The following is a 24266-nucleotide window of genomic DNA, read 5'->3' on the forward strand; positions in this document are numbered from 1 at the left end:
ATAGTAATCCCTTACTTTACTCGTTAGCTGAAAAAGTTACTGCCCATCTCTGGACACAACGTTAAATCTTTTTATTGGCTGGTGAAAATATGATAAATAAATTCAAGCAGTCTTTGTAAAGTCCCATTCTTGAGCACACAATAAAACTCATCAGATTGCAGAGGACAGCTTGTGACAATTACTGATTGGTATACAGTTGTATTTCACAATAACGTAAAACGTGTAGAATACTAGTTGGATCACAAAAACAGTAAATATGAGTAGTAGTTTAATCTGAATGGAACAAAATGATGGACTTTCCAGTAAAAACTCAGGCAAGCAGGATCAGGCAATCTTTGTCTGAAATTTTACTGGGTAGAATTATTAGGACAGCAAAAAAAAAAGTGTTAATGTACTCTCAGGGATTCGATGAATGCAGCAGATGAGCTTCAGATTCAGAAAGCCAACAAATAGGTCGGTCAGCAGAGATTTTGACTTGCCATAGCAGGAAAAGCACAGGTGTAATTGACAACATTAAAAATGACTGGATTCTATTTAGGTGAGCGAGCTTGAAGGATCCTGGTAATCTAATCCTCAGCTGTGGCTTCCTGCCTGGGACAGGGACTGCAGCTGAGCCACTGTTAAGAATATTTCCTGCTATGACAAGTGCACAAATCTGCTGTGAAATGGGTTCATTGATCATCACTTCACCTTAATGTCACCACTGCAGCTGTGTCATGGGAGTGTGCACAACCCCCCTCTCACACAGCAGAATGCTTGTCTTGTTTTTCAGTGCCACTGTAGGAGAAACGTCTAGTTTGTGTGCATGGTAAAGACTATAATTGATCTTAATTGAGGCTCTGCCTGTTTGGTTTTTTTGCTACTTCAGCATAAATATTAAGAAACGAAGTATTTGTTGTGCCTCTCGTATCAGAGTTCAAAGTTCTAGGTAACACCTTATGATACGGCTCGCAATTAAGGGCGCAATTCCCGGTAATCATATGGAATTTCTGTGGGTTTTATTTGAAATGATAATGTAATTATATTTATCTACAAATACTTAAAGGTAGGTACACTTGAATGAGGGGATAACAATTCAGGATTTTATAGGAAACAAAGAAATAATTATACTGCAAGTAAATTTCAGTACAGTGTAAATAGTTTTAGGTAGTGTCTTAGGTCATAAGTACACTGTGTTTTTCAAGGCGTTGGCCGTATTATGGAGTGGATTAAGCTTGCCTTTTGGGATCCTTTTTCAATATTCATCATGTTGATGTGCACGATTGATGTTCTCTTATTCAGCTGTTATTTTATTTGATCTAAATGAGAACTGCTCCCCCTCAGCAATTTATAAGAGAAAAAAAAAAATACTGTCAAAAATTTGCCTGTGACCTCATCATGATGGACCGAAATCTAACTTAATTTATTTTCTTTTTTTTCACAATCACTGTTCAAACATCTTTCAGAGTGAGTGTAAAGGAATAAGTGTCCTTGGTGTCTCCTTTCCCATGAAATACCTGTAAAGTACCTGGAAGTTAGACAAGGTTAAGTCACTCCATAATACAGCACGCACCCCAAAAGGTACAGCATACTTACAGTGAAATGATCAGTTACGGCGCCATCAGAAAAGTAGGGCTACCATCTCGCAATGTGACAAATAAACAAAATAAACTAGATTAGGTTGAAGTAAAATAGCTAAAGAAAATTTTTGCCATTCCAGCCAAGCAGAAACTCTGCTTATGTTGCAGCTGAAGCTTGGTTGCGTGATGTTTCCTGCAGATGTTCATCAGCCACGTGAAAGAGGGCGTAGCATGAAAACAAATGGCGAAGAATAAACTGTGTGTCTTGGCTGCGATTCAATAGCTGTTATTGCTCTGAAATCTGCATGCAGGGCTCGTTTCAGTACTCTGTATTCATTTCACATTATCGTACCTTTTCTGTTCTTTCCTCAGATGACTACCCAGCAACCATCAATGACCACCACAGCCCCTCCTCTATCCCCATTTGTCCCAGCCCTCGAATCCTTACTGGCTGCCCCGTTCCCACTGTGCCTCCAGCCGGCCAATCAGTGCCCCACATCCAGACTCCGCTGTCTGACCCCAGCCAACCGCAGCCTCCGCTGAAGGTGGCAAAGGAGTGTCCACAGAGTGCCAAGCAGCCCAGCGGGTCAAGGTCTGGCGCGCGCAGCACCGGCAGCATCAGCTCGGCTGTCTGCCCTCTCAACAGAAACAAGAAACAGAAGCTCAGCTGTGCCAGTGACGGAGGGCAAACGGTTGCCAAGCAGCCGAAGAATGGCCGCCAAAAATCCACCAACGGCTGGAGGCCATTTGGCCTGTCCTTTGAGAAGGAGGTTTTCTCTGTGGTATGTAGAGAAAGTCATTTTGGTGCTTTTTGACACAGCCACAATGGCACCACTTTTAATTAGAGCTGATGTAATTTTACTGAAGTGTCCTGAGAGAGTATGGGGGGTGATTCATAACACCTGTTTCACTGTTGGATCAGGGCTTATTCACTATTTTTTACTACATTTTATCCAGCAACCCCGACAACCAAGGCGCAGAAGCCATTCAATACAAATCACATCTTGCAGCTTTTTACTCCACAGCCTCTCAAAGCTTATCAGTTTCTGACTGCTAGAGGAGTCAGTATTTCCTGCTGCTGTGTTCCCAGGGAGAGGACACTTTGGTGCTGAGGAAGTGCTTTGAGGGAGTCCACAGGGACGGGGAGCTGATTAGAGTCAGAGACACTGTTCTGCTGAAATCTGGACCTAGAAAAAAGTCTCTGCCTTACGTGGCTAAGGTCTCAGCTCTGTGGGAAGAGCCAGAGTCAGGTAGTATGCTCGCTGTACGCAGCATTTACTCAGACCACACGAGAAGACGCATTTATGTGGTAATAACTGGTTTGAGAAGTGAAGTTAAAGACGTGCTATGTTTTACTTTTTTTCTTTCCTTCAGGAGAGCTGATGATGAGTTTGCTTTGGTACTACCGTCCAGAACACACACAGGGAGGACGCAACCCCAGCGTACATTGTGAGGTGAGAAGGCTGACGTGTGTTTCTGAAATGCTTTTTTTTTTAACCACGGCTTTCTAATAACTGTCAGGGGTAATTATAGACCAGCAAATCTAAAATATAGCTTGTGTCAACTGCAGCATATTCAGTGCCTGTAATCATGGCTATTAGTGATGCACAGGTCGAGCCAGTTCACGTACGTTTAATAGAAAGCATCACCGGTTCTGGCGGGAGGAGTTAAATAACTCACAGAAACACTATGTGCAATATGCCAGGCTCTGATTACTACCTTCGTGTCTCCTTTATCTGCATATCTCTCCTTCTCTGAGACATACACTGAAAGGCTCAAGTCGTCCTATGGCCTAACAAAGCTATAAAGTAGCCCAAATGTCTATTAAGATGGGAGAACAAGAGGATCAAAGAGACTCTCTGATACCTTAAGTGCTCATATAATATCCTTTTAATGCTGCTATGATCATTCAGCGCTGCTGAAATTGCACCAGAGGCCAATCCGCTGCCTCTATAACAAAGTATTTTAGGGGAAACTTGACTTTAGGTCCACATTTTACTGTTTGGTGAAACACACTCTACTCAGAAGCTACAGCGATATATAATTCGAGGTCATGTAACTTTAAACGGCCTTGCTTTGTAGTGCACTGCGAGGAAGTTTGGAAAATCCTGCCTGCTGCATGATCCATAATAATCTGCATAATTATTTAAACTGCATAATTTCCATGTAATTTTTACTCGCCTCTTTGATGCAGTTCTAGTAGCTGGATCAAATGGAATTGTAAAATTAGTTTTGGCGCGGTTAAGGTTACGGCACGGTTCAAGGTGGATCCAGGTGTTTGACTGACACATATTATTGTGGGTTTCCACACTCTCACAACAAGCAGGTTGAGTGCTGTGATTTTAAAAAAAGGGGAAAAAATTGTAATCCATGCTTAACTAATGGCTGTAATGTGTGCTTCGTGCTGGCTTTCTAAACCAGAAGAGATTTTAGATACTATTAATGAATATAATGACTCTTATTATAGTGTTAAATGTGTTTTCTATTGTCAACAACACATGTTATGTAAACTTTAAAACACAGAAAGAAAGGGAACACGCTAAAATGCTTCTCTAATTATCCAAAACCTGATGATGTAGTTTATTTTAAATCCTGCTGATTTAATATTTAAAAAATGCACTAAATGTGTATTAATCCAGGGCTGCAGATTGTTCCCAAAAAGTATGCTGTCTACTTCTGTTAAACCACCAGCTGCTTACAAAGTACAGTGAACGGTGTTTTAGGAAAAATTCAGCAGTGTATTTATAGCAGGCTGTAAGCTGTTTCTCACTCAAATACCAGTGTAAGGTGTTCACCTTCACTCTCATTGGCTCATTGTCTTGCCCAAGGACATTAAGTATATTTCTTTGTATTGGGACACCTTGAACTGTGTTACAGAATAAGAATAACCATTGTATCAAAGCAATGAATGCACAGTTGTACAGTACAGTGCAAAAGTCTTAAATCATCACTATTTTTTGTAAAATTTTGCTATGAAATTATTTATCACTGCAAAGATTTCTTATGCAAACTTACATGGAAATACAACATATAAGGAAAAAATATAGTTTGGATAATTTTAACAAGCTTTAAAGTCAATATTTGGAACTCTCTTATCCAAGCTTTCCTGTCATTTCTTTAAGCGGTCTTTAGGAATAGTTCTCCAGGCGTCTTGAAGAACATTCAAAGCTCTTTTTTGTATGTTTGCTGCCTTTTGTTCCGTTACAGATGGCTCTTTTTCTCTTTTGGCCTTTTCCTTCTGTTTCCCCTTCTTAAGACTGGCTTCTTGACAGCCACCGTTCCCCTGAGACTATTTCTGATGAGGCTTCAGTGAACAGTAAAGCAACTATGGGGCCAGATTAATCTCTGAGGTCCTGGGTCAGGTCCTTGCTTTTTTCCTTTTTCTTAAGGACTTTCAGAGACTGTTCACCTCCTACCACTTTTTTCTTTGTCCTCCCATTGTGCAATTTACTCAGATTTTTTTAAGGACACATTGCACTGCACCGAGCAGAGGCACATCAAGTTTTTGGCTAATAGCTCTTTGGAAATCACCTTGTTGGTGCAGAAGTACTATTTTTATACCTGTCAGTGTAGGTTATTCTTGGCTTTTTTCAAATCTTCAACTAAGAAAATTGGAACAAATTATATGTTTTTGCAATAAGCAGATAGTAACAAAGTGACTGAAGATAACATTTAAAGCGGGTCTTTGTTAACTTTCTGTTATGTGTAAACACAACAATGGTGTATCTCTTGAGTTAGAAGTCTTTTTATTGCAGTGTTAAGTAACTCATCAAACAACAACAACAAAAATTCCTCTGTAAATGGTCAAGTGAAAAAGCAGCTGATGTACAAAGAAAAACTTTGGAAGACCTTCCTAAAGCCTGGAAAACCTTTGCTGAAGATAAATCTGACTCCTTAGAAGCAAAAGATAAAGAAATGAAAGGTGGCTTAACACTTTTGCACAGCACTGTACGCTCGCGGACGGAACGCGTCTCTATTGTGTTCACGTCCTGATGTCAGTAATCTCCCAGAGGAACGAGTTCAATTCACTGTCTAGAAACATTAAACCACATGAAGTCTGTCGACTCTCAGCGTGCGCTGACAGACAACAAACACATCAGAGCAGCAGTGTGAGAACGGGAACACGGCTTTGTCACAGAGGATGACGTAAAGCATCTTTCTCTGCAAATCTGGAAGTGAGGGTGAGGCAGGAGGGATTGTTTAAAATTTAGAAGAGAGATTTAGTTTTTAAAGTCCCACCCGCTACTTTTTTCTTTTTCTTTCTACATGTAAGAGGATATCATGATGGGGTTTGTTTGTTTGGGCTTTTTTGTATGGATCTAACCCGAGTGTCTTTCTCTAGAATGAGGTCTTTGCATCCCGTCACCAGGATGTGAACAGTGTGGCCTGTATTGAGGACAAATGCTATGTCCTAACATTGGCACAGTATTGTCGGTAAGCAGGAAAGCATTTTTACTTTCTGTCGTGTTCTTAATTTCAGGTAGTTTTGAGCCATTAGGGGTGTTTTTGAGGTTAGTTTCTCATGTTGTGTTTGTTTCCTGTCCAGATTTTGTGCCTTGGTAAAACGCCGTAGAGAAGGCGTCAGCGACAGCGCCGCCTCCCTTGTAGTGCCCCCTGTTGTTGGAAACGCCATGCCCACCCACCACTGTGTGCCCGATGACACTGACCCAGAGCTGGTGTTTTTCTGTCGACACGTCTACGACTTCCGCTACGGACGCCTCCTCAAGAACCTGCAGTAGTATCTGACGAGGCATGACATCACATTACACCCCGGTTTCATCTGCCACAGATTCTCACTGGCTGCCTCCGTGAGAGAGGAACTGGAGTTTCGGACGACGGCTTGACAGCTTATTTTCTTTTCAGTCTCTCATTCATGCTTACATGTCACGCATTTATTAAGTAAACTAATGGTTTGACGTAATATATAAGAGTTGCTATGGCAGTGTAAATCTTTTTCTTTTATCATACATGGCTCTCTGGTGTTGTAGCAGCTGTGTGAAGAACCTGGAACGTACTCTGCTGTAGAAAAAGCTACTGTAGCTCTTAGAAATGTGAAATTTGATTAGATTGCCGAGAACTCGATGTTTCATGTGAATAATGCTACTATCTGCCTGACAGACAACAGATAACACAAAGTATCTTGATATGCCATAGATAATGAAAATATGTGGCATATTGTGCCACACCGGATGGTGCAGCTGAAGACTTAATCACATCTTTTTTTCACTCAGTTTATTTCTGCTGCTTTGAGCTGCACTGAGTCCATTTGATAGTGAAAACATGGCGTTTTCTACTGACACGGCATATAGAAATCTTACTGTAATGCAGCTGTGTTCATGCTGTTCTGAGAAATAGTGATAGTCTGGGAAATGTGCTTGCTTGTGATAAATAAGAAGGAATCAGTTTCATGTCTGTTTAATCAAAATGAAATAATCACCAGCAGCTGGTTAGTATAGCTTAGCATAAAGTCTAAGTCTGACTCTCGGGGCAATGGTCGGATACTATATATGTAATTAGCAGCTGTCAAGGGCAAGAACACCTGTTCTGTCAGAGGTTTATCGACTGCATGCGACTACAGATCAGTTTTAAAGAAGCTAGGTGTGTTTCAGTAAATCAGCAATCCCTATTTTTCCCCCTCTAAATGCATGCAGTCGAAGCATGCTCAAACATGATTGGTTGATAGAACGTGGGCTACAAGCAGACTACAAATATCTGCATACATATCTTTTTGGAGCGATTGTGCTAAGCTTAATTAGCTGCTGGCTCCAGCTGTGTGCTTACAACGTATACAGAGAGTGTTCTCATCCAAATCTCAGCAAGCAAGCATGTGAGGAAATTTCCCAAATATTGAAATTGACATTTTTGTCTAATGGTGATTGATTTTGGAGAGCTTTGCAGCGCGCCCCAAAGATAGCCATGAAAGACATTCTCAGTCAAACGGTTTGATTGAATCTAATTAGCAGTGAAAAAGTATAACAAGAGTGAGCAATTAAAGGTTTTTTGGCTTCTTCTCTACTTAAGTTTTGAGAGAGATGCAGGTTTTATTCCGTATCTGTATCTGTAGTGAAGACACGGGCATGCTAACCGCTAAAAGACAGCGAGAGTTTAGTTTGCTTGCTTTCACATTGCGAGGATCAGCCGAGCATTAAAGGGGATTTTTGTTATGCCAATGCCGAGGAATATTTAACTTTTTCAAAGCTGTTTACCAGAGGTGTGATTTGACTCCGGTGTCAGCGTACTGTATATTTGCATTTAAATATCTGGATGGGTGTCTGTTAGTGGCAGATGGCATCAGTTAGTCACGTATATTCTTGTTTCTTCACTGATGAGCTGGTGAATAATGTAGTCAGTGTAGCATTTAGATCTGTGATGATGATTCGTTCCTATGTTTGAGAAAAGATATGTATTTATGTCTGTACTGAGAAAATATATAATTTATTTTCAAAAGATCATTTTAAAGAGTTTTAGATGAGTGGCTTGCATTCCTGATTAGAAAGGAGGCTGACGATGTCTCTCGGTAGCTGCACTGTATAAGTGTGAGAGTCTTTGCAGCAGTATTTCTGTGTTTCAGCTCGCTTACCCAATACAAGCTCGTGCAATTTTGCTTTGAGACACTGAAGTAGGCAATAGGCAGATTTGAGGACACATATGGAGTATTTGGAAGGATCTCAGATGCGGTTTGAAGGACATGCGCTAACATGTGACCAGAGATGCTAAACCTTGCAGGACCAAAATGTACCCTGGCCTTTTCCAGCTTTCTGTCATCCTCCTTTTCATTTCCCCTGAGATGGTGAAGCTTTGCCTCTTCATCTTTAAATGCCGATTGCTTCACTGATTTTAACTTACCATTAGCCTGTGCCCTGGATCTTTGCTGCCTTATAGAACATTCCCAGCCTTTTATTTAGTAACGTGTATTGATCACAGTCTGGAGTTATGAAGCTAGTAAGTGCGCTGATCTTGATTCCTAGATGCTTGACATGTATTTCAGTGTTACCTGTGATCTTATGTGACCTGAAAGTCCATCTTAATCAAAATTTTTATTGAGAGTGATGTTTGGTATCAAACTACTTAACTAGTTGAGAGTAGATGAGGATTTTTTTTTCTTTTTTTGGAGAAACTAACTTTTTACAGAGTGTGGTATGACAATACTGACAATTCTTTCATATTAGTACTTTAAATATAAAGCAGAAGCTAGTTAGCTTAGCGATCTATAACGCTTGGAAGTGGGAGCGGGCGGTAGAAAGCCAGATGCACCCTTATCATCTGTGAGCATAATAGGTAACATTATGTATGTAATTTGTTTAGTCTGTATAAATCAAAGTGTTATAACAAATTTCTTGTTAGCAAATTTTGTGTTGTTTTTGGTTTTATGCTAGGCTAAGCTAAGCTAACCAGCTGGTTACGGATTCATTTCTTACATGCAGACCTTAGAGCATTCTGCCATTGAGGAAAAAAAAATGTTTTTTTGCCATCCATAAGTCACAATTTGGGGTTATTATGCCATTCAATTCAATTCAAGTTAAGAATCTTAACATTTTAATTTATTAATTCAAAAAATATCAGAAAATAACTCAAAATACTTATAAAAAACACCTTCAAACTTGAAGTTAGGTCAAAACTTTGAGATAATAATCCACTTTTTTTTTTTTACTTATGGATAGCCAAAAACATATATTTTTAAGTGGCATAAACAAGCTTGCATACTGTTTTTTTTGTTTTTGTTTGTTTGTTTGTTTGTTTTTTGGTAACTCTCCACAAGAAAGCTTTGTTCACAAAATGTCAATCACCTGGGGCCAAGCAGCAATGCAAAATTTGGCACATTGATTGGTGTCACTGATTGTTTTATTCTTTTCATATCACAGCCCATTATTGACTATTTGTGCATTATATTATATATACCTGTTTTTGTTTGTTTGTTTGTTTGTTTGTTTTTTTAGATTTATGGTCTTTATGAAAAGCCAAGCAGGATATCTTACCATAACTTTGATTTATCCATGCAAAGATCAGTATGTGGATTTGGGACCCCATTTGAAGGAAACATTAAAAAAAAACTTGCCCATTGATCATTGGAAGCATTCTAATAAATAAATTCTTCTTTCTCTTGCAAGTCCCAAAGCTAACCACTTCTTTAGACCGAATATCAAAAGATTTACCAGATGGATTTTCAATTTCTCAAACTGCTTTTCTGACAGAAAGTGGAATCTCATCTCAGCTACTGTTTCATATAATGACACAAAATTTCATTTGGGGACTTTTCATGATTTTTGCTACAATAAGAAAAAGAAAAAAGCCACGTTTTATACTCATATCAAGAGGTTGTTGTGACTTTGTCCTGCTAAACCGCTTGGCTCCCTCCTCACTGCTTTAACTTGGTAGTTTAAGCCTTCCTGAAAAACATAATAGTTAGCTTGATTTGTATCATTTCTTATAAACATTAATTGATGCAAGTCATCATGGTGAATAAACTGTGTCAAAATGTCCAGAGAAGCTTCCCTAAACCACGTTATCATAATAAACCTCTCAGTGTATGTTTAATAAGTTCCATAAATACAGATAAAAAGACATTCGGACAAACATACTCACACTCAACACGATAACACAAGGACATATGAGCTGACTACAGCTGCTGATCTACATGAAGGAGGCGTTACACCTGACCTACAAGCACAGTAGTATTTGATAGTCAAAATTTTAGGTGGGGAATCACTTTAAAATGCTCACATCCCGCCTACATCTCCTTTGCTCCTTATCCTCTGTAAGTGGCATAGACATTTTTTGTTTGTTTGAATTCAGAAATAATTTAAATAGATGTCTCATATTCATTTATTTCTGTTTATTTCAATTCATCTGAATTTAAAACTATTCCATGCTATTTTAATATGTCCCGATGACTTAAATATTATCATGTCTTTATTCAACAAACGTTTTAAAAAAAATCCTGAATATTGCTTGATGGTGTATGAAGTATAGCCAACTTGAATCAGGTGAAAATATTTGGTTTGATTTGGTTCAACAACTTAAATCCAGAATTAGAAAACCACACCATGCACATTTTATGGCCTTAGGAATCACTCAGCAAACTAATTATGTTTAATCAAGATGTGTGATGCTTGTGTCTTAATTGGTCCTCTGTGCCTGTTCCCATTATCCTGTATTACATGTATTCCAAGAATTTTCCACAAAGAAAAGTACAAATAGTCACTGTAGTTTTTGCGTACCTTTCAAATGCCTTTCACTTTTCATCAGATGACACAGTTCTTGGTATTGAGCTTGAATCACCACAAAGAAATGCTTTCACCAAAAAGACTAAGACTAAAAGAGGGCAGGGGATTAAACCATGAATTGAACTTCATTCCCAGGTGTACTTCTTATGTGAATTTGTTTGTTTCTTTGCATGGCTTTTTTTTTTGGAAATATCTTGGAAATATTAATCACAGCACAGATTATTTGTATGGTTTCAAATGGACCTGTAATATAAGAAAAATATTTAATTGTAATAAATAATATATGAGTTTGAACAAGCTTCTGAGTTTTTATTACCTACACATATGTTATTATGGATGCAGTAATGCTTCTTGCCCACATGGTGGCCCACTTGGACAATTTTTTTTTAAAATATCTGATTTGTTTTTCAATAAATTAAAAAGTCATTGCAATAATCAAAGCACAGACTTACTAAAAGGTTTCAGAGATAAATATTAATGTGTAACATGCATATGTGGAAAAAGGTAAACACACAAACCTACATAATCATGGCTGATCTCGTCTCTTTCAGTCTTTTTTTTTCTTTACATCAGTTTTTATTGCATATTTGATTTGATTTGATTGGAAATCACAAGTAAAATATTTTTTACCATGCATAAAAATAATTTAGCCTCAAATCTTTCTCTTTTGTTTGTGCTTTTTGTTTCATTCAATCCCCTTTTTCAACTGAACTGGATACAAGCCCTTTTGTCTGTTGTGCTGCATAGATCATGATGGAAAAGACAAGAGAGGCAGCATCTCGAAAGGAGCAATGAGGAGATATCAGTCATCTAACTTCGATAATTAGGCTTGTGATGAATATGCATGATGCCTCTGGCACAGCTAAATTTGGTTCTGAGATTTTAAATGGCATGAGCAGGTAAGTGATTTGCATCTGTAACAGCAAGCATGTGTGAGTCAGAAAGCTCATCTGCTTCAGCTCACACACTGGGCTATTTAGTGTGATTACATGTCTGTGTGAATGGCATTTATATAGTCATCAGTCTGTATATGATGTGAATTCTCAGTGGTTGTGCAGCAAATTCCTGTTATGACTAGGTTACTTTCTTTACTGAATATCTGTACTGACTGTCAGTACAAGATTTATGGTTCCCAAATAAGGCTTAATGCAGTTAGGGAGAGAAATCAGTGGATCTGAAGCAGTTAAATATTAGGAATAAATAGTTTTAGTTTCAAATACACACACAGAGTCAGAAAGGTTTGAAAGGTAATGGATAGACACTTATTGGGTTAAAGCAGCTACAAGTACTAAATTACCAGTTAAATTGCTTTGCAAATAGCACTAGAAATGATTTGTTAGTCAAATGCGAAGCAGTCGAAACAAAAGGGATAAATATAGCTGAACAATTATATGGTGAAAATGTCTAAAATTGACACATTACCAGTTAAAATAGAAGTAGAAAAGGCACTAATTAAATAGGAATGAGAAAATCTGTGGACTCATGGGTCTCTTTCAAGAAACAACTAAAAACCCATCTTTGTAGACTAGCATTTAGTTAACTCTTTTTTTCTCTTTTTTACTGCTCTGGCATTTTGTTGTGAAGCACTTTGTGATCTTTGACTTGAAAGGTGCTATACAAATAAAATTTTACTTTGTGTTAGCTCCCGCTGAGATATCGTATCACTTCATGTTCCTATTACAGCTCACGGTGGTGTTTTATGTAGCCTGTTTAATTTAAAAAAACAACCTTTAGATAACAACATAGTGTCATATCCAGGTGCTTTGTCTAGAGCACACTCTGCTGAATCACCTGCTATTTATATTCACAGTATTCTGTCTGTAAGAATTCGATAGCTTAGCTTAGCTTGTAGCTGAGTCACTAGCAACATGGTTTTTTCACCTGTCCCTTACACACTTTCCTGTTTAGTAGCAGCTGTTAAGCTTATTGTTGTTGTTAAGCTTCCTTATTACAAGCATCATGTTAGTTATAAATGTAGCCTGTTTACCGTTCTGGAGGACAGGCTCTGTACTCTGGAAAATTCTGAAGCTAGCCACCAACGATAGCAGATTATCTGGGCCTGGTAGATTTCTTTAAATAACAATTTACGTTAGGGTATTGACACCCAGTTACGTCCGTCGGAGGTCACTAAAATTCATAGTGAACAGGTGTGTAGTTTTGCCAGAACAATGTCTCTCGGACTGTAGTTTTCTCTGGCCTTCTCTGGTGTCCAAGAAAACACTTTAGAGATAACTGAAAGATTTTCTGGGAAAAAACAGGTCATGTTATGAGAGATGTCCGCCATAACATTTTGGATGCAGCACTCATTTGTAGAAATCTGACTAAATTTGATGACCCCCAAAAAACATGACTATCCAGAGTTGGGACCAGAAAGCAGAGTTGATCCAAAATGCTGCAGCAAGAGTACTGACAGGGACTAGAAGGAGAGAGCATAATCTCCCAGTTGGCTTTTCTTCATTGGCTCCCTGTTAAATCCACTCAAATTTCAAATCCTCTTCTTCACATACAAGGTCTTGAATAATCATAACAACAACAATAATAATTTGGCATTTAATCATTAGTAATTATTCATCTCTGGTTGTCTTATGTCTTTTGTCCTGTCTTTCTCATAGTGGACATTTATTTGTTGGGGTATTCTCTGTATTATTATAGGGTCCTGAAATACAGTATAAAGCACCTTGAGGCGACTGTTGTTGTGATTTGGCGCTATATAAGTAAAATTTAACTGAACTGAAAGAAAGTGAAAATTGGAAGGGCAAAAAGTTGAAAGAGTCAAACACATGTTGGCAGTATTTAATTTATAGAAGCTGACAAAACTCCGTAATAAAAGGTTGTGTGTTAAAACAGTTTTTTGTTTTTTTTTTGTTTTTTTTTGTGTCCCGTTTGGATCTTTAGCCATCAGAATTGTTGTCTTAAGGCCAAGAAAGATGCCAAGCGGATTTATTTTACCAAGTGGATCATCATGGCCTTGCCATATTGGTCCATTTGATTGACCTTTATTATAATTATGAATTTATTTTATTTTCGGTTGCTACAAACGGGACAGACATGACTGGGGGATAGGACAGGGAGAAAGAATGAAAGAAAGAGAGGGAGAGAAAGAAAATCAAAGGGGAGAAGATGTGTTAAAACAGTTTAATCATAATGGATCGAGTACCATGCAAAAGTCTTGATCTGCCTATATTCTGCTAGGACAATAAAAAATAGGCACATGATTTATTGAAACATGTAAAAACATACATAGAAATGCAATATATAGACAAAAACTGAGTTTGTACAGCTCTACTGAGTTTGAACTTTAGTGTGACCATCTTTATTCTTCAACACAGCCTGAACACCTTTATGTAAGTTTTCTTGTCATTTCTTCAATGGTCTTCAGGAATAGTTATCTGGGACTTCCAAGCTCTTCTTTGGAAGTTGGTTTGTTCCTTTCTCTGTCTGATCCCACAGCACTTCAAAAACATTGACATCTGGGCCCCAGGTGAAGTTAGTCCAAGAATGATACTACTCCACTGTGTATTTTTCTATTCAGGTGTCCTTGCACTGCACTGGCAGTGTGTCTGCGTTCATTGTCATGCTGAAAAATGAAGCTATTGTCAACCAGGCGCTTTCCATGTGGTATTGCATGGTGAGTCAAAATCTGACAAAGACAATGGATAAAATTGTTCTCCAACAATTTTAAATTTTTTGCTTAAAAATCGTCACATTAAACTAATTTACTATGCTTAAATGTCTTTTTCCTCCCCGGCTATTTGAATCACAAAAATATTTTAAAAACTAAATCTTAGTGAGTAGTTGAAATTGTTCAAAATGTACAGTTGAACTTGATATTTTGCCAAAGTAGCTGTAAGTTAGTACAAATGTAAACTTTACAAACCCAGTCTAATTATTTAAATGAAAAAAAGGACTTGAGTATAGGTATAAATTAGTACGTAGATGAATCAAAGCTTGGTACAGCCTGACCTAGTCACACCTTTTACGATAACAGGCTGTAGTCAATCACAAAAATGACCATTTAAGGAACAAGATCAAAGTAAAAAATGCTTTTTTCTCTAAATTTTCTCCAACAAAAGATTTCCCCTCGTCCCAAAACTGTCCAGAAAGGTGAAGCAATTTCCTCAAATGGGATTTCCTTACTATATATCTTGTCAGATAGCTGCAAGAAATGTGGTAAGAGCAAGTGGATTTTGCTCGAGGTCCTGAGGTGTTTAAATTACACACCTGTAAGGCTTTCCGCTGCCTGACTCAATCCAATTTTGCACTGCTGTCGTGTCTTTTGAACCTTTGTAGTGTTCTACACTCTGATGTACTGACTCACAGGCACAGGGGCTTCATCTTCTGGAAAGTTCCAGATTATTGTGGCAATTGGTCTTGAGTTGATTCTGCTGAGGGGCAGATTCTCCCAGAATTTATTCAAAGCCTGTTTTTCCTGCTGCTGTTATATCTCTGCAAAATCCTCTTCTAATGGTTGCAGAAGCTGCTACTTCTCTGCTCTTCAGCATTTTCTTGCTCCCTTAAAATGCTCAGTGATTCTTTTTTTAAAAACTACTCTCAACATTGCACCCTCCAGGTAAGGATTGTTTTGTTTTGTTTTTTCTCTCTCTCTTTTTACTAAGAGTCTTGTAAGTCTAGAGAGAGAAAAAAGCACAATACAGTAGTGAAAGCCTGTAAATTGTTTTCTTCAGTTTAAAATGCCCCGAAAGGTTATTTCAGAGTTGTGTCATTTGTTGTATGCTGCTTTTTTCTTTCTTTCAGTGAGAGCAGACATCAAAACCATATCCTAAAGTCTTTTATAAACCAATTTCTGTTTTCTCTGCATTATTATAGGTCTCAGGATGCAGCTGCTTCATTTTTATTCTGAATATTTTAAATGTATAGAGTTCATTGTAACAATCTTCAGATCATAAGCATGAAAGGGGACCCGGAAATTATAAACACAGTCGATCAATGTCAACAACATGACAAAGATGGTTGTAAGGGCAGCACACATTTACATTCAGATGAAGGTCGTCCTTGACACTTCAAGGCTAAGCAGGAAGCACAAAGTTGCAGTGTGCTGCATGTGGACAGTTGTTGCCATTAGCAGAGATGACCACTGTTGTGTTTCTGTGATAAGATGAAAAGCTGTCTCCTCTTTATCTTCACTTGTCAACTCATATATTCACACAGCAGTCTGCTTTTGACATCAGCTGCTAAAATATACACTTTGTGCTCTGCAAATTGCTCTTGAAAAGCACTGTGTAAAGTGTCTAATCAGCCGCTGCACCACCATGAATTGCAAGGCGCTTTTCTGTGTGAGATAAAATCTGAGAAAGTGATCTCAAGAAAAGAAGCCATTTAGTTAGTTTCAAATGAGACGCATTAGATGGTTTTCCTTCAATAATCTTGTTTTCAAAAAATCTTTTTAGCTTGGTAAAAGAATATGTGGAAACAAAGAAACTATGTTTGATTAACTTTTCCTTTTGCAGATACCAGTCTGGATAATTGACTGTGCTATTTTCTGATATAATTTCACATTAAAGGCGTTAGACACCAGACACAGTCACAAACACTGCTAATGCTTTTCAGTTGTGTGAGGTTTTTTTTTTAACAGAAATGTCTTTGTGATGAGACAAAAATCCTTTCTCAAACAATCTGTCAAAAACACGATTTATATTTAAAGGCGTTGCTCTTTTTATGAAACCTATTTGTTTCATAAACAGTAACTTGGGTGATGAGTAGCAGTTTTATTATTTTTAATCTAAATAAAAACTCTGTTTCTTTGCTTGATAGGTGATCTCAAAAGCTGTTTGAGAGAAAAGTAAATCAATATTTACCCAATAATGAATTTGGAGCTTCATTTGTGCCAACATTCACACTTTTTATAAGCGGACATCTCTTAAGTAGTCGAGGTGGCAAAAGGCAGTCAACAAACAAGGTCGGAAAATGCAAACACGTTTATTTTAGGCGGGATTTCCAAACTTCCTGTTCTATAGTTATCTATGGAAGGTCTCTGTTGTGTCTTTATTGCAGTTGTGTAATGACCAGCACACATTATGCCTTTTCTCGCTCCCTTTCTCTCTGACTCTCTCGCTCATCGGTTCGGCTTTGACATTTAAAAGTGCTGCAGATCTCGCGCACACGTAGTGTTTGCCAAATGCCACAGCTATAGTTGAACATTTGAAAAGCGCTCAACGATTCAAGGCCAGAAATGAATGATGGAAATACGGTATTATTTATTTCAGAACCGCTTCGTGTTCCTTAACAAAATGGAAATGAATGAATGAGGAAAAGATGGTTTGAATTACCCTCTTTACTGAGCAAAATCCAACAAAGCATATTTAGTACTACACGTGAAGTATGCACAGAAATAACCTAATGCACAGTCTTTCAAGGTGGAGGTGAATAAATATTTACATTAGTTCAACACATTGTTAAATGGCTTGCGTAAAGATCCTGTAAGGTTGGTGTTAAAATGCACAAGAATCTAATTATGGAGAACCATTACACAAAACACTTGCAACAACAAAAGCAAAGTCAAAGCTAAAAGTGGCTTTTTAAGCAAACAGTAGCATATTATTCAGGTTAATAAGCATCATCTACACTTGAATCCCCCGATAGCCAGCGGCACAGCAGTGTGGCTGTTGTATGTGAAAGCCTTACACCCCCATGTTGTGGGTTTTGGTGTTTTAACAATGACTTATCGTTTTACTCCTTTTGTCTGTCAGCATGAACGCTGACAAGATTAAATCTGAAGTGCAGAAGAAGATTGTCTGGATCACGTCTGGCTTCTTTGGCCTCATACATTCGACTGAGCTTCATATCATTCTTGTGCCCGTTTGTCCACAAAGTCACTTATGTGTAGTTTTCTTGAGGATCGGCATTATTTGCAACAACACCCGGCAAATCTGCCGCAATGGTGGAGGTGTAAAGGCGCGGCATTCTGTGAGACACCGTCAGGACGCTTGACCCTTGTCGCCTGTCTTTCGCTTTTCCTTTTCTCCAGGGCAGGAAGTGGAGACACAGGTAAGAGAGGAATTTGTTATGCAGCGAAGCATAAATGAATGGGTTGTAGCAAGCGGAGCTCATGGCAAAGAGGTGACTGGACACCTGGATGACGTTGATATAGTTCTTCCCCAGGATGGAGAAGTCTGTGTCCAGGTCGCGGATCAGGTTCACCACCTGTGGAGTAAACATCGGTATCCAAAACATTAATTCAAGGGACAATTGCCATTTTTCTACTGCCAACAGATAGTCTAGCAAAGAAATACAAACTAGAAAAAGTAAAATTGCTAAATTGGCACAAAAAAAAACAAAAGAAAAGAAAAGAAAAGAAAATGCCAATTTCTTCACCATATAAAGAGTCTTTCCTGGCTGACTTGAAAACTCTAAACATCAAGTCACTGTACCCAATTGAACTGTCAGTTTGTGTGCAGACTGAGATGTGTTTATTGCTGAGGCAGAGTGTGTTTCCTCTGGACAAAGGCAGGCTGGCTGTTTCTCCCTGTTTTATCCCTCCCTCAAAGTTAAGATGACCTGCTAAGATCTGATTCATAAGGTGGAACTTCTCCTAATTTAGATTCCCATATATTTGCATATTCTTCAAACCAGCAATCTCATGTTTTGTTCACCTGTAAAGGAAGCCAGGAGAAGGCAAAGCAGAGAACGGACACCAGCAGTAGGCAGAAGGTCTTCTTCCTCCGTCTGCTCCAGGTGGCCCGTGCAGATCTCAGCTCCGTGCATGCTGTCAAGCTCGAAGTCATCCTGTGTTTCAGCTGATAGGAAATGGCACAGTAGGAAATGGAGACAGCAACCAGTGGGACAAAGTAGGAGAAGAAGAGAATGAAACAGGAGTAAATGAGGCGACCCTGCTCCTGGCCATCCCAGAACTCCTCACACACAGCCATCTGCAGGCCTGCCGCCTGGAGGTCCAGGTAGACCGTGTGCAGTGCCGTTGGCATGGATAAAGCCAGAGAGGAGAGCCAGATCAGAACTACAAGAACCCAGCAGAAGCGGTAGCTGGCTCTCTTTCGGATGGGATAAGCCACAACTACGTAACGATCCACCGCAATGGCCATGAGGGAGAGGACGGCTGCGTAAACAGCTGTGGATTGCATGACGGTGACAAAGTGGCACATGTGGGATCCAAACACCCATCCGCGCTTATCAAATGCATAGGACGCGGTCAAAGGGACGCAGAAGACGCACATCACCAGGTCGACGAGGGCCAGGTTGCTGATGAGAAAATTGGTCGTGTTGTGTCTTTTCTTATTGTGCCAGATGAGGAAGAGCAGGAGGAGGTTGCCAGAGCACGCAACCAGGACCACAGCAGAGTAGAGAGGGATGAAGATGAGCTTCAGGTTAAACAGGAGGTCGAGCCCAGAGAAAGAGGGGGCTGAGAACTGGGAGGCTGAGAAGATGGAGCGAGAAGAGTTGCAGCAGGAAGAGGAGGAGGACGAGGAGTCAGGCAAGAGCGAAGATGAAGAGGAGGCTGGAGTAGAAAAGTTCACCTTGGTTCGATTCAGTGATCTTTCCCAGTCCATAGCTGCGGAAATAACAAGCATATTTTGCATGACTCAATTAATATTTCTGTGTAATTTATTAATCAACATTTTGATTGAAGCCAGTATGGCAGCGTCTGGGTGTTTGAACATTTTAAAAGGCTAATTGAAGCTCATCTTCAAAACTCTCAGCACACATTTCTCTCTTTACTTCTCCAAAAGCCTTTCCAATTATCTTTGATCCATTATCTAAAGTATTGAAAAAAGGAAGAAAGCTCACATTGACTGGGCGGATGATTTCTGGTTATGAAAAGCAGAAATCAGCCTCGAAATCATAGTAACTTCTCAGAGGCGGTCATCCCACACATCTGCTGGAACATCTGCACTTATTAATCTAGGCTGACGTCAGTGATTTTTATTGTCGCTCAGAAATAAGAAATATTCATCAACTGGCATCACACAATCAGATGTTATGCAAGAGTGTGAAAATGGGCATGAATGCAGATTCGTTTCACATTCTGTCACTGCTGAATGAGAGACTTGGCTGTGAGAGAAGAAAAGAAAAAAATCACTGAATAAAATGAGAGTGAAACCACAGAAAATTGTAAGATCAGAGGAGGAGTCTATGAATAACACCTGTAGTCAAAAGTGGGCTGAATGGTGTAATTTTGGCATGAGCACTGGCTACAGTTTCAACTTTCATTGACATGAAAAAACGGCTACAAATATTGTTTCATCTAAAAAACTCATACAACCAAGAAAAGAAGATATTTATGCCCAAAATTCAGACTTTAAGTCATTTAATAACATGTACATCTTTCATGTAATTTTGTTACAATTTAATGTCTTTGATTTGGTATACATTAAGTTTATACCCAACACATTTTCCTTATTTTGTTTTGTTTTGCATTTTTATATATTAAGCTGCTGTTTTAATTTAAAAATATTGCATATTGCATATTGCATTACATTAAGCAAATAATAGTAATAATAAAAATAATAATTAATGGGCCGACTGCCTCATTATGCGTTCATCATACTGAATGTGAACAATCATAAAAGTGTAATTTCCCAAGGAAGCTAATTAAATCATGATCAGAGCAGATATTCTTCCCTTACTGACTCAACCAAGTTCCTTACTGACCTTTTCTGATCAGGCCGCTCAGAATGATTCATGCAACCACATCTTCTCTAAGATACAAAAGGGATCCAAAATCATTCATAAACATGAATAGGATCAACCTATTTTTAACCTGAAGTGGTCGACCTCGGATTGAAAATTTATTTCCTCAAAAGGAAGAAGATCTGAGTCAAATTTCGCAATCAGCCACTTGGCAATTTTTCTGAAGTGCAGAGTAAATGAAAAAGTACCTGTTGGAGATATCAGATGCACCTGTTTGAGTCCTTTTCCTGCAGGGAGTCCCGCTGTTGTGCAGCCGCACTCATTTGCTGCAGCTTGCTCTGCTTCAGAATAAAGAGGTGCGCTCTTTCTCTCTCTCTCTCGCGCTCTCTCTCCCTCCAACAAGGGATACAGTAAAGGCTGAAGTGAGTGAGTGAGTCACCTCCAGTAAAATCATTCTAATCTCCTATAATGTTTCTCTTGGGGAGTGCATCTCAGCTAGAAAATGACAAATTTATGATGACCTTGAGCCTCTTTATGGTTTAATATCGCTCATGACATCATTATCATTTTTCTAGTGGGACTTACATTATGTCTGAGATTTTATATACTCAAATTATGCCCTTTATGTTAACATTCCTACAGCATTCTCACTCGTGTTATCCCAAGTTTGGTCAGAAACAGGCATTGGGATGGAAACACCAAAGAGGTCCAAAATTATTATTTTGAATATGTTGTGCACCCCCGCCCTCCACGGAGCGCCATGAATGAAGGATCCTGCTGTGAGGTTCTCCACAAAGCGGACACTTTCTAGACAAAGCATTTAGGAAACAGAATACAAATTGAATAATTAAGATGTTTCTCCAGCAGTTCGCATTCATTATTCATAATCTCAAAACTAATTTGAAAAAAATTGTGAGTCTCAGTCAAAACCAGCATGATCGAATGATTCATCAAGGGTAATACCGAATGGCATTCATTGCTTGACTGTTTCGCTGCTTGAAGGGAGCACAGATCTCATTGTGAAGATAATTAAGATGCCCAAAAGTTCCAGTTAATCATATTCATGTGCAGAAACCACGTAGTCTCCAGATTTTCATCAAATTCAGAGCAGAAAGTGTGGCCACTATTTTAAAGTACTTGTTAGTATGAACTTCTTACGATGACATTTTAAGGCTCGAAATCTTCTAACATAAAGGTACGATATCATTAGTGTTTCAATTTCAATGGAGCTCTGGTAAGTGTTGCTTTGAAATGCTGCTTTTAACTAATACCGATATTTCCATGGCATTCACATTTTAATATTGATTGCCACAACATGGTAAACGATGAGGACATGGCCATTTTTCCTCCCTTTAAGAGTAAATTTAGCACTATTGGGAGAAGCTTAAAATCTGGCTTGTTTGGAGAGAAGACTCAAAGCACTGAACATACAGCCACTGTAATGGTTTTCTGTCTGTTGCTCATTTTTCTGTGTGATGTTTACTGTTAGGACACATCAGAACAGTTTAAAATAACACAGACTGGTCTGCTTTAGAGCACACAGCCTCTCCTTCCACAGACCACTTTTTCCCACTTTGATTTAACTGGACACTGATGTGGACAGGGCTGTCGAGCTGGCCTTTCTTCAGTCTGATAAGTTCCTGTGGTGAAGGTAACAGTTTGTTCTAGCAGCATCCACGAAGTAATCAAATGGTGTACCACCTCAGAGTCTTCCTTTACGGTGACCACTCTAGTTCTGAATCACTTGTACATGTCATGTATACTATGTCCAAGTGTGGGAGACGTGACAGCTACAGGTGTTTAGCTATTTTCGGCTAATTGCTCTCTTTTTTTCACTGTGCCACCAGAAAGCACACAGCAAAACCTCACGTGTGTCAGAAAAAGCAAGCGGCCCCATTACGTGTCCTCCTGATGGAGCCTTTGTGGTGGGCTTATTTTCAGGTCCTAGACAGGGGTTCTGCTTGTTTGATGACTGAGTGCCAATTTAGGGAGACAGCATTCAGCTGAGGGCTGCAGAAGAAAAATGCACCCATCAAACAAACTAAGTGCAAATGTAATAATTCATGTATTAAATACTGAGCAGCCAGAAGTCTGTTCAGATTTGATATTTTAGGTAATTTTGGAAATGTGTTGGTTGAAAGGATGGTGGTGGGTTATGGTGGTTTTGTCACACCAGTCATCACCAGTTGTATTTGGAAATACTTTTTTTTAAACAGTTCATCTAGTTTGCACTGGATTAAATGTGCAGTAGTTCCTGCTGTCATTAGGTCTGTACAGAATGCTACTGAAGGCCACACTCTGACATTGAATACATTAAATACACAAGCAAACCACTGCTCCCCAGCGGGACACGGGAAACATACATACATGGATAAATATACATATTTGCTACAATTTAATCTGACGTCCCTTTCAGCGCTTGAGTGACTGTCAAATGTACAAATTTATACAATTAATATTTTATTCTGTAAATATTGAAGATATTGGCACAGTTTCTTGTGCAACATTTCATCAAGATCTGTCCACTAATCTAGGAAAAGATCGGAAACATACAATCATTTATAGATAAAATACGATCATTACAGTATGGTGATGATGTTCAGTTCCCACATATCCACGCTTTACTGTGGAACTTACCAAATCATAAGCTAGTCCACCTCAGAGAAAGTTGCACTGAAGATATATCCCCCCAAAATGACAAACTTGCTTGTGTTGATATTAACAAAGAGATGCTTTTTTTCCTTCAGAGATTTTCTTTCTTCACCACATCCTGTTTATAGGAGCTCCACTAAGATGTAGCTGCTGCTACTGGGATTTAGTTCATTAACAAGGGACCTTGCTGGGAGGAATTTACTTCAGCTGTCTCAGTGTTGGGACTGTGATCATAGATCCCAATGCAGATTGTACTGAGGGTCTGCAGATTTGGATATGTAAGTTATATGCGACTAGGAATGGGTTTATAGTTGAGAGAGCCTCTGCTATATGCAGAGGTAGAGTGGGAGGCATCCAACTGAGAAGCTGCAGCAGATAAAATGAGAGCAATGTAAATTAAAAATTAAATTATAAAGTATTCATTTTTGTACTTTCTGTGCAAAGGAATCAATCCATGGGCTCTCATTTGAAGCATTTCATTGAAAGTTGTGACAGATATTTTTGGAACATAATATATAATATATAATAATTAATAAACAAAGACATGAAAGATCAAGTTTTTTTTGGGTTAGCTATTTTTTAGCTATTTTTATTTTTAACGGACTGATCTTTGGGGCTAAATGGCTTTCTGAAACTCTCTTTCTATGTGGACATCAAAGTAGATTTCATTATTAACATACTCCAGTGATGAAAATGTCATTTTAATTACTGCTGAGCCCGAGCCAGATTTTAGTTTCTTCCCACTCAGAGCTTCATAGTGTCTATTATCCCAGTCCAACCTATTACCACAAACCATGTCTCTGTGAGACCGCTACAGCTGGTCCCTAAGTATTATTAATAATGGTAAGGATGTTCTAGAAAAAGCTAAATAAAGTCTACTTTATTAAATCAAGGTAACTGTCAGAATATGTTCTCCACTTGAATGAGAAATGAGGACAAAGACTGTTTTGTTGAGATGCTTTTTCTGATCTCACTCTCTCAGCCGTTTAGATCCAAGAGTAATCTAATTCAAGGGACATCCAAAGGTTTTCATGTCAAGGACCCCCCCAATTGAATTAAGTCCTATTAAATAATGATGCCATGGCTGCTGTTACTCAAATGAACACAATTTGATTCAGTTTATTTAATTCAGAATTACACTTGGATGCCAATCAATAAATCGTCTGTACGCTTTAATACATATTACCTTTAAGAAGTTTATAATGCCCTTTTTCGAGCTGTACCACTT

General features: G+C 38.7%; 2 protein-coding genes across 2 annotated transcripts in view; one reads left to right on the forward strand and one right to left on the reverse strand.

Moving 5' to 3' along the window:
* bahd1 (bromo adjacent homology domain containing 1) overlaps positions 1-11077 on the forward strand; it is a 35627-nt gene extending 24550 nt beyond the window's left edge. The window contains exons 3-7 of the mRNA XM_026151713.2: positions 1932-2341; positions 2650-2809; positions 2934-3013; positions 5902-5993; positions 6106-11077. Coding sequence (XP_026007498.2) covers positions 1932-2341; positions 2650-2809; positions 2934-3013; positions 5902-5993; positions 6106-6298 — 935 coding nt within the window. The 3' untranslated portion in view covers positions 6299-11077. The remainder of the gene's footprint in view (positions 1-1931; positions 2342-2649; positions 2810-2933; positions 3014-5901; positions 5994-6105) is intronic.
* A 5999-nt stretch (positions 11078-17076) lies between these two features.
* prlh2r (prolactin releasing hormone 2 receptor) lies at positions 17077-19666 on the reverse strand. Its single transcript, XM_026152890.2, has 2 exons — positions 18394-19666; positions 17077-17944 (listed from the first exon to the last, which is right to left on the reverse strand). Exons 1-2 carry the CDS (start codon positions 19333-19335, stop codon positions 17618-17620), a joined length of 1269 nt encoding a protein of 422 aa, XP_026008675.2. The 5' UTR covers positions 19336-19666; the 3' UTR covers positions 17077-17617.
* Between the last annotated feature and the right edge of the window lie 4600 nt (positions 19667-24266).

The sequence above is a fragment of the Astatotilapia calliptera genome, chromosome 19 (genome assembly GCF_964374335.1).
Source record: "Astatotilapia calliptera chromosome 19, fAstCal68.1, whole genome shotgun sequence".
Classification (NCBI taxonomy): Eukaryota; Metazoa; Chordata; class Actinopteri; order Cichliformes; family Cichlidae; genus Astatotilapia; species Astatotilapia calliptera.